This window comes from Arvicanthis niloticus, chromosome X, assembly GCF_011762505.2.
Source record: "Arvicanthis niloticus isolate mArvNil1 chromosome X, mArvNil1.pat.X, whole genome shotgun sequence".
Taxonomy (NCBI): domain Eukaryota; kingdom Metazoa; phylum Chordata; class Mammalia; order Rodentia; family Muridae; genus Arvicanthis; species Arvicanthis niloticus.
This window is the reverse complement of record NC_047679.1, coordinates 112,116,398-112,126,268: the sequence shown is the minus strand read 5'-3', so window position 1 is coordinate 112,126,268 and position 9,871 is coordinate 112,116,398. Positions and strand designations below refer to the sequence as shown.

The 9,871-nt window shown below is 43.2% G+C and overlaps 1 protein-coding gene across 1 annotated transcript; it reads right to left on the bottom strand.

The window, feature by feature from the left end:
• Window positions 1–1,004: 1,004 nt before the first annotated feature.
• On the bottom strand, window positions 1,005–8,755 carry Ccdc160 (coiled-coil domain containing 160). Its single transcript, XM_034485709.2, has 2 exons — window positions 8,587–8,755; window positions 1,005–2,449 (listed from the first exon to the last, which is right to left on the bottom strand). The coding sequence occupies exon 2, from the start codon at window positions 2,423–2,425 to the stop codon at window positions 1,457–1,459; it is 969 nt and encodes a 322-aa protein (XP_034341600.1). The 5' UTR covers window positions 2,426–2,449; window positions 8,587–8,755; the 3' UTR covers window positions 1,005–1,456.
• Between the last annotated feature and the right edge of the window lie 1,116 nt (window positions 8,756–9,871).

The window sequence follows — 9,871 nt, the reverse complement described above, 5'->3', positions numbered from 1 at the left end:
CAGTGAGCTTGAGTCTCCTAGTAAAGTTTGAAGCCACACCCATAAAGCGTCAGCAACATGACTGCCTAAACATGACCCGAACAAGGACAATGGGAATAGATATGCTGCAATGGACAGGGGACCGCCCACGAGGCCTCAACTCTCCTCAAAGAGCTACAGGAAACTAAGGAATGCTCAAAGTAGAAGTAGTCTTCCCTTGGGAAGAGCACACAAATTGGTTATTCACTACCAAATGCTCAACCACGAAGACATACGTACAAGTAGCATTATACAGACTAAGCAGGTTATATTTAGGAATGTACACGTATATATACACACATGTGTAGGCAATAACAATGAATAAAGGAGAGTATGAATCTGGGAGAGCAAGGAGGGCATAATAGGTTTAGAGGGAGGAAAGGGGCAGGAAAACAATTATGTAATTTATTATAATCTCAAAAACATGCCATGCAAGTAAGTGTCTGATTACCAGAAATCTTAATGGTCAACACCCACAAATGCAAAGAATCAACTGGGCCATCACTTCCACCAAAGGACAGGGGCAGCACATTTTTACTCTTTGTAAATACAAAGCTGAACCAAGGCAGCACACTAAAAGCTTGTCTAGGTGACCTGCAACACCTTTCACAGCAGTCCTCTCACTGCTGAAAGCCAGAGAAGGAGCTTAGACAACTCCCCCAGGCTGAACTTCAGAAGAACTGCATAAACAAAACGCCCCTTGCTGGCCAACGTAAGACAGTGCAAAAGCCACGGCTGACAGAGGCCTGGCTTCTAGCAAAGGTCAGAACAATGACTCTAAATCATCTTGTAGGCCAAGTCTGAGGAGAAAGCAGGAGGAAATCAACAGTGGAGATTGTGTTCCCGAGATGTTTACATGTGCCTAATTAAGGTTAGACCCCAAAGAAAGCAGATACATTTTTGTCCTGCTGAGTTTGTCCCAGCAAGTAAAAGACTCACAGGCATATGGGTTTGATTGTTTGTTTGTTTCAAGAACCACAGACATATTTTATGCTTATACATGTAAACAAGATTTTTATTGTTCACATTGATTACCACAGATGCGAGAACATTGATGTGCCAAGGACACGGCTAACAACATCACACAGTGCTGCCGATTCAGACTCATCTATGATCCAGTCAATCAGTTTGGGTTTTTTTGTTGTTATTGTTGCTTCATTTTGGTGAATATATATATATATATATATATATATATATATATATATCCCATATAAAAGAGATTTCAGAACTTTTCATTCAGAATCTCACAATGACTTCATCAGAAAGAGAAACAGATGCTTTGAAGTCAACATCTGCATAATTGGTAGGTGTTCTGATTCACCAGAAGATTACAAGCTTTCAAATACATTTTAGCAGTACACAAATATATATATATAGTACGATAAACATTGATTTGGCTCAATAACGTTCCCAGTGAAAGGCTTTTGTTTTTTTAAGTTTAAAAACCATTCCCAGTAAAGTGGTCAGCGGAATTTGATGACCTTACCACTGAAGCAACGTGTCTTCCAAGGAGTTCCAGAGCTCTGCTGTTCTTCGCCCTCAGGGTCTTCTCGACTCTCAGCTCATTCTTGATGGCACCCAGCTCCAAGCGGATCTTTTCCATCTCCAGCTCGTAAAACAACTTCATTTCTTCTCTGAGGAGCGTGGCATTTAGTTCAGTTTGATGCTTCAGTTTCCTGACAGCGTCTTTCAAGTTCCTGTTCTCTAGATTCAACCTGTACATGACTTCTTTGGCTTGCTGAAGCTCTTCAGTTAAGTTTTTTACGTTTGTAGCTTTTTCAGACAGGTCGTTTTTTAAAGCTTGCAGTTCGCGGTCTTTCTTGGAAGCAGCGGTCCCTGGTTCTTGAAAATTGACAGCTTTCACTGAGGCTTCCTTTCTAGAATTTAAAAGTTCTTTTTCGGCGTTTTCAAAGTCCTGTTCTATCTCCCGGCATTTCAGGCTAAGTTCTCCCAGCTCTTCATTCAGAAGGTGCAGGCGGAGTTTTGGAGACATTGCTTCCCTCCATTTCTTCCTGGTGACCTGTGTGGCAGCCGGCAATTCCTTCTTACTCCACGCAGAGGCGCTCTCCCTTCTGTGAGAACTTTCCTTCCTTGCATCATCCAAATTAAGCATGTCCCAGAAGGCAGAATTGGTATTTGCTTCATTCTTTGACACGTTCATCCTTCTCTCTCTTAAATTTGGATCTTGTTCTTTTTCCACTATCTGGGAAGAATTTTCTTTCCTCTTAAATTTATTTCCTTCTTGAATGTTCCTAATGGAAAAGTTAGAAATTCTCCCCATCTTGGGTTTGTCTGCAGATGGCTGTTCAGAGAAAGACTGGGGTGGAGCAGTCTTTTCCTGAAAATCGTGCTCATTTAAAAAAGGAGTGAAGGTATTGTCTTTCCAGTGCTTTCTTCGAGCGTCCATTGTCCTGGGCACCTGTTTGATTTCCTGAAAAACAAAATTTAAAACCAAGCCAAATTATCTCCATGGGTAGCCCATGGGTACTAGAAAGAACTAAGAATACTGATTGCACCCCCTCTGAAACTGCCCAAACATGTTAAGGCCAGCTCTCCTCAAACTAACTTGGGCCCCCTGTACCTTGCTTATAAATGAAAAGGGCAAACATAGCTAAATTTGACAAACACCTGCAACCTCTAAAATTCTTCCATCGCATGAACTAGAATCAGTAAGTGAACACATATAGTTATTCTTTGTAGACTATCTTATGAGACAGCAACTATATGCACAGAAAACAGTGCTTTAAATAATAATAATAATAAAGGTTCTTTTGGAATTTTTAGGCAAATATTGTTAAAATGCCTTTTCCTTGGATATGTCTGACCTTTTTTTCCCTAGTTTTCTCAGATAGTTTGTTCATTCTTTAAAGTGACTGAAAAGAAACTTCAAGGCTTGATGCAGTGTGAGCTACTTCTGCTAACGTGTACCAGGCAGACTTCCTCATGACTAACTCTGCCAAACGCCCTTCTGCCTTGACCTATGAATTCCTGCTATTCCAGTCTTAGGCTTTGCCTTTAGAAAAGACTGCCAAGTGTACGGAATTCTCTCTGTTTTGAGAGCAATTTTATAGTGAGATGTCATGTCAACAGTTGAAAATGCTATTAAAAGTGTTTTTTCTTAAGTATAGGATTTTCACAGGGCAGTTCCTGTCGATGTGGAGCACAGGCTTTAGAATTCCAGCATTGGGAAAAGGTGAAGGCGGGAGGATCAGGAGTTCAAGGCCAGTCTTGGCTACTACTAAGGGAGTTTTGAGAACAGCCTGGCCTTCATGAGACACTCCCTTACCCCTCAAACAACAAACAAGCCCAAAAAGGTAGCTAAGCAGGGCTGGATAGTACCTCAGTGACAGGGTGTAAAAAATCCTGGTTTCCCTTTACAGACCTTATTGACAAACTCAGACAAGAAAGTCATGGTGTACATTTGCCAGAATCACGTTTTTTTTTTTTTCTCTAGAAATAGTCTTTTCTGGCTTTTTAAAAAAATTGTTAGTCACAATGCAGAACACTCTATGACATGCCTGTCTCAGGAAGGAATGATGGTTATAATCCTGGCATCTTTCCTTTTTAGAAATAGGAACACAAGCAAGTCAAGGTATCCACAACAACCATCAGTGGAAAGAGCTGATGCAGGAGCAGAGAGAGTGGTGTGAATTTGTGAGCCACATCTCTTCAGAAAACAAAATTTTACCAGAGAATTCTGTTAAGAAAAAACATTGTTTTAAAGCTTGTAATGATAGCAAGGGCAGTGAGATGACTGACAGACTGGTTTTACCTAATTCTGGATGGAAAAAAAAAAAACATGGTTGGGATTGATCAGGAAGGAGATGAACACTGCCCAGTTAAGGTGAGGCCACTCACCTTATATTTTGACACACTAGCAGCGAAACATCTAAGAGAAACTTCTGGGTACACATAGAAGTTACCGTAGAAAACTCCCCATTAATAATTTTAATGGTGCTCCTTGGGTGCATACACACCCAAAATGTTTTGCATGTTTACTCTATCTTTCTTCCCCACACCTCTGGATAATTTCCTGAGTGTCTGAAAGGATGTCCCTTTCAGTGAATCCGAGAAATCCAGTACTTTATTCAAGAACCTGGAGGAGTCCATTGATTAAATAATTGGGCTCAGAGAAATTGAGCGACTTGAGAAAGGCCACGTAGCCTTGGGTGATAAAACTGAGATCCTGTCTCCCAGGTCAGTGCTTGTTCTGAAAACCCCCTTTCTTCATCTGCTAGAAGTCATTCCACAAGACAGAAAGAACGGATTCCATTGTTTGCAGAGTTTAGGTTATCTTTAAGGAGCCACAGAGGAGAGAGAAAAAAGCTGAATGGGGGAGGGGAGAAAAGAAAGAAAGGTCTGAAAGGCTCCCTAGCATTCCTCTCTCTAGGCTCCCACAGGCGGGGTCACGGGGTCTCTGAGATGCTCCCTTTTCTCTTTCATTGGTAAGACAGCCTTTAAGGACTTGTTCCCACATTTAGTTAGAGCGTGGCAAGCCTCCAAATGGGGCTGAATGCTGTTAGTAGCACCTGCTTCTATGCTGTTTGTTTTTACTACACAACAAGCATGGCATGGGGATTTGGAGCAAGGACAAGAAATATGCTTTAAAAATGACACCCCTCCACGTTGCCCCAGCAGCCATTTTTTCTCAATCAGCTTCACTAGGTAATTCGCCTCAGCGGAAGGGAAACCATTACTGAAAGTATAAACATGCCCTTTCACCTGGGCAGAGTGCACATTTGTTCTTGTGTCTACTCAACTCTGCATTGAATTTTGAAGGACTGAAGGAGACCCAAGAGAAATGAGCAATTTAAAGAAGCCAGTCAGAACACAGACAGGAAAAAAAATAAAGTCAGGACAAAAATAACAGAGTTCTTCTACAAAAATTATTCCCTGGAAGGCCTTGGGACCTAACTGTTATATTCATATAACTGTATCTACATTTGTGTCTGGCAAGAATTCATAGTGGACTTCTGATAATTCTAGCTAGTATCCCACCTGAAATTATTACCATTTATCTTCTGGTGACTATTTTGTGGTGGCAGTTTTATATAGTAAGGGATAGCAGGCCTCATACTTTTTTTTTTTTCTTTAAAACAGTTGCATACTTAATGATAACCCTTTCTTGAGAAGCATGTGTGGGAAATGTCTTATTTGTTCCCCAAGCATCTCTCTTTCTGTTAAACTCTGCACTTAAGATCTGTGTTGATGTCATCAATGAACCAAAATGAAGAGTAGGAGGGTGAGGAGGACAGCAAGGAGGAAGAAGAGGCTTCGTGAGAGGCTGAAACTTGGAATCACTGAAGAAACAAAGTGAGAGTTAATTAATAACAATAATATTAATGTTGAGGACTAAGCCAAGAGTGGTCACTTATTAAAGCTCTCTGGATATATCATTGTACTGAAAATACTAGTCAAAAGTTTATCTCTCCTTACACAGCTCCAGAAAGTGATATGCTACTGTTTATTGGGAAAGGAGAAATCAATAAAGCCACCTCTCTTTCATTTCATTTTCAAGGTCAGGCCCTGGGAAGGAAACTTCCATTAAGGTGCATAGAAAACGTAATTATTTGTTTTCTAAAGTATTTGTATTTGAAATCATATGCTTTGGGAAATTTCCTGACACAATCCCAATATAGTCCCCCCCATTGGTGTTATCCCATTTACATTAGAATTTGGTTTTAAATTTTCAGAGCTCTCTTGTTATAGCTCTCTCTGTAAATGCAATTGCTTTCCCCAGCATAGGGTAGGCAGCTTACTGGAAAGCAGTTCTGGGAGGATGTCAGAAGCTTTTCTCCACCTCACAAAGGTCCTTCTTCCAAGTAAACTGGAGTGACTCTTGGTAATGACCATGCCCTGACCCATGTTGAGCGACTTCTGTTAGTACTCAGGCACCCAGCTTCCCTCAACTAAACAGCTGCCTTTTAGGACTGAAGAGATGGCACGGCAGCTAAGGAGCATTGACTGCTGTTGCAGAGGACCTGGGTTCGATTCCCAGCACCCACATGGCACCTCACAACTCTCTGAAACTCCAGCTCCAGGTGATCCATGGCACCAGGCATGTGTGCGGTGTATGCAGGCAAAATACCCATACACATAAAAGAAATTAGTCTTTAAAAAAGAAGTCCTGACTTTCAGTCATTGCCCAAGGACCATTGGATGAGAACAAAATCCTCCCACTCCCTTAGCCCCCCCCCCAAAAAAAAACACCCTCTCTTTATCTTTGGATGCTTTCCACTCTTTTGACTCTCACAGAAAAAAAAAAAAAAAAACTGCTCAGCCAAAATAGAAAAAGAAAACATTTAACTCAGCTGGGCATGGCAGTGCATGCCTTTAATCCCAGCGCTTGAGGAGGCAGATCTCTGGAAGTTTGAGGCCAACCTGGTCTACATAGTGAGTTAAGAGCAGCCAGGGATACAGAGTGAGACTCTGCCCCACCCCCAAAAAAAATTAATAAGGAAGAGTTGTACCTTTTCTCCTATTCCCATTGTTTTCAGGCATGAAACAGAAACTTCTGACCTGGTTCCCCGAGGGTACCTTTTTCATTCCTCACCCTCTTGCACTAGGTTGTTAAAAAAAAACCACTCAATAACAAAATGAAGACCCAAGTGAGCTGTGTTCGGCCCAAGCGGATCTTTATGCCTTACTAGACAACATTGAGGGCAGGCCGGAAAAAGGAAATCTTGAGAAAGGATTAAGTGCAGGTTGTGGCAAGCTATGCTGGCGCTCACCTTTCAGAATTGCTCAAGATTCGCCTTCCCGGAAGCTGCAGACTCTTGAGGTGTAAAACTGTGGTAATGAACCTACTTCACAGGTGGTTAATAGCAAATGGCCGTCCTCAGGCACTCTGATCCCTGACACCAGTAACCCAATCCCAGTAACCTGGGGCTCACAAGCTAAATCTACATATGTAGATTTCCTGCTGTGTCTAGAACCTGTAACACTGGCTATGGGAAAAGCAGAGTTCTCCAAAACTAAGTAAATTCATTTTTTTTTCCCACTTCATATCTGTCATACTCCCTTTTCCTGTTAACATACGTGAGTATTGACGCCCGGGGCCAAGTATAATGATCACCCTGATATCTGGTAACAACGATTTTAAACTGAGTTATTTTGGGGTTTTGTTTTTAAGAAGGAAAAAGGAAAATCCATATTGTCCTCGCTAGCTTACGAACTTCCCTGGATGACATTTTTAAGGCAAGGGCTTTAATGTTTCCCTTGAAGTTTGTTTGGTTTAGCCCAAGTCTTCAGGGCACTTTCCTTCTGAATGTTTATGAGGCCGTCTTGAAAGTGTGCTGACAGGGAAGACTGATGATTCGGTTACAAAGTTGAAGGTTTATGTTGGGCAAGACTCTGAGCTTCTAAACTCCCAGGATGAGATAACAGCCAGAACAACTGTACTTACCCTTCCTGAGGTCCAAGGTCTTAGACCGGATGTCACTGGTCTCCTCCAGCTTGAGCTGGAAAAAACAGTCCACCCCCGCCCCCCCCCCACCTCCCTGCAGGAAATATAATTTAAAGAATGTCCAAACCCATGCTATTCTCTCAAGTGTCCATTAAAGTCACAGATGCTACACTTAGAATGTCTGTGGGTCTATCTGCAATGTGGCACCGGACAGAAGTCATTTCTCTTTCTAAGTTTTCAATCCATTTTTTCCAACTGCTACTGGCTTCCTTCCTCAGGCGATACAAATGTCAAGTGGGGCAAGAATCATGCTGATACTCTACTCAACACAGTATCTCTTTACCCATAGCATGTATTGAACAGACAAGCCACCTGTGGTGGAGACAGAAGCTTGCTGATTATGATGTGCCTACCAAGAGCCACACGAGCAAAGGGCTGGACCCTAGGCCTGGCTTCCCTCCTTAGAGTACAGTTAATTTGTTAAAAACATGACACAGAGAAGTAATCTTGCTTTTTTTTTTTTTTTTGCTTTCATCTTTCAGGGTTCTAACATATGGGTCAAGTGCCCACCTCCCTGGACAGAATGTCTTTTCTATTGTTTAGCCAATATGGAGAGAGAAACAAAGTACCATTGAAAACTCAGTACTGTGTATGGCTATGATCCTCAATTCTTTGTTATTAGTGTGAAATCATTCCTTCTTGAAGGAAAGATACAGAGTCACCTGAGTTCCCAAGGCTTAGTCTTTATTACTATGGGAGTCACATTCTTGCTATAAAGCTGTATCTTTGTATGCATAGTTTGGGGATTTTTCTCTGTGAATGGTTAACTGAAACTCCTGCCATCCTTGCTTCTATGGAAAAGAAGGTGGCTGGGAATGAGATGTTGTTAGAACCCCCACTGCAGGTGACTCTTTTCACCTCCCCAGTCCCGATCCTCTAGCTGGTGGGTGAATGGATAAGCTTGACCCCACTTCCCTGTCCACAACCCCTTTCCCACGCCCTTTCTTTTCTTTCCAAACACTGGCTAGCTCCAGCCTAGGGCTCTCAAGAGGAAAAAAAATCTGCTGCTGGACTTCCTTGGTTTTCCACCCTCTTGCTGGCCGAGTCAGGGGGTAAAGAGGGGCGCGCCAGGGAAGCCCGGGATGTCCCTTCCACAGACATACCTGGAAGCGCGGGTGCGGTCTGGAGAGCCCTGTCCACTCTTCCCCGAAGCCAGTCACTACCGGCAGGCGGCAGCCCCTTGTTCAGTGCTAGCCACCGCGACCCGGCCAGGCTGGCCCGGGGCAGAGCCTCTGCAGTGCAGTTCCAGCGCGGGCCGCACTGTTGCCTAGCAACCAGGCGGATGGATTTAAAGGGACCGGGCACTGAAGGGACTGGGCGCTGCAGGTTGAGTACTGCTGCTAGTCAGGGAGTCAAGGCCGGACCAAAGAACTGAGCATGCCCGGTAGGGCGGCCACTGTGGTGGCTTCTGCCAGGCAAGAAATAGGAAAGCAGGGAGAAGACGCTGAGTCAGAATAGGAAGGGTCAAGAAAATGCTAGGCAAACCAGTGGGACAATTAGAATGGATCTGGTAGATTCTCAAGGCTACGTGACCACTGACTGTGGAGAGATGGAGGGGCAGTTGCATAGGGTTAATCCCTAGATTTGGTATTTAGTAACAAGATGTTATAGAGAATTCTCTTTAGAAGACCTCCTAGGTTGGAGTCAGGATTGCTAATACTGTGGGGGTTGCATCATACCCCCATCTCTACCCCACGCACACCCTTGCAGGTCAGCACAATGGTTTAGCCAGAAGTTCTACATTAGGCCAAGTACTAAGAACTTTGAGTCAGAACCTGGCTGTGTCTGTGTGGAAGATGAGGCCTGTCTCTCCATCCATATTGTCTCCATTAATCACTCAAGAATTTGCCTAAGCTGTTCTTGAACCCATTTCTTTCTTTTTTTGTTTTGTTTTGGTTTTTCGAGACAGGGTTTTTCTGTGTAGTCCTGGCTGTCCTGGAACTCACTCTGTAGACCAGGCTGGCCTCGAACTCAGAAATCCACCTACCTCTGCCTCCCAAGTGCTGGGATTAAAGGGGTGTGCCACCACCGCCCCGGCTCTTGAACCCATTTCGATGTAAAAACGTCGAGGACAACTAGTTTACACTCTTCTCAGGGTAAAACTCCCTTGCTTTGCCCAGTCACCCAACATTTTCTCTTTAAGCTTTAAAGCTTCCTCCTAACGTCCAAGGGTGTCCTTGGGTAACAACCCCCACATCTTTCATTATATTATTTATTCCAAAAGTGCTAGTTTGTGGAATAAATAAATGATCTCGGGCTGTGATTAGTCAGTTGTACAGTGTAAATTTTTTTTTTGTCTGTAGCTGGCCGAGGCTGTAGGCTGTGAAACACGAAACACGGGGTTTTGCAGGAACCACATATAGTGGTGAGTGATTCTTTAGAAAACTG

Excerpts from the sequence above, each read along its gene's own strand:
- Ccdc160 (XM_034485709.2), bottom strand. The coding sequence starts at position 2,425 with ATGGACGCTCGAAGAAAGCACTGGAAAGACAATACCTTCACTCCTTTT.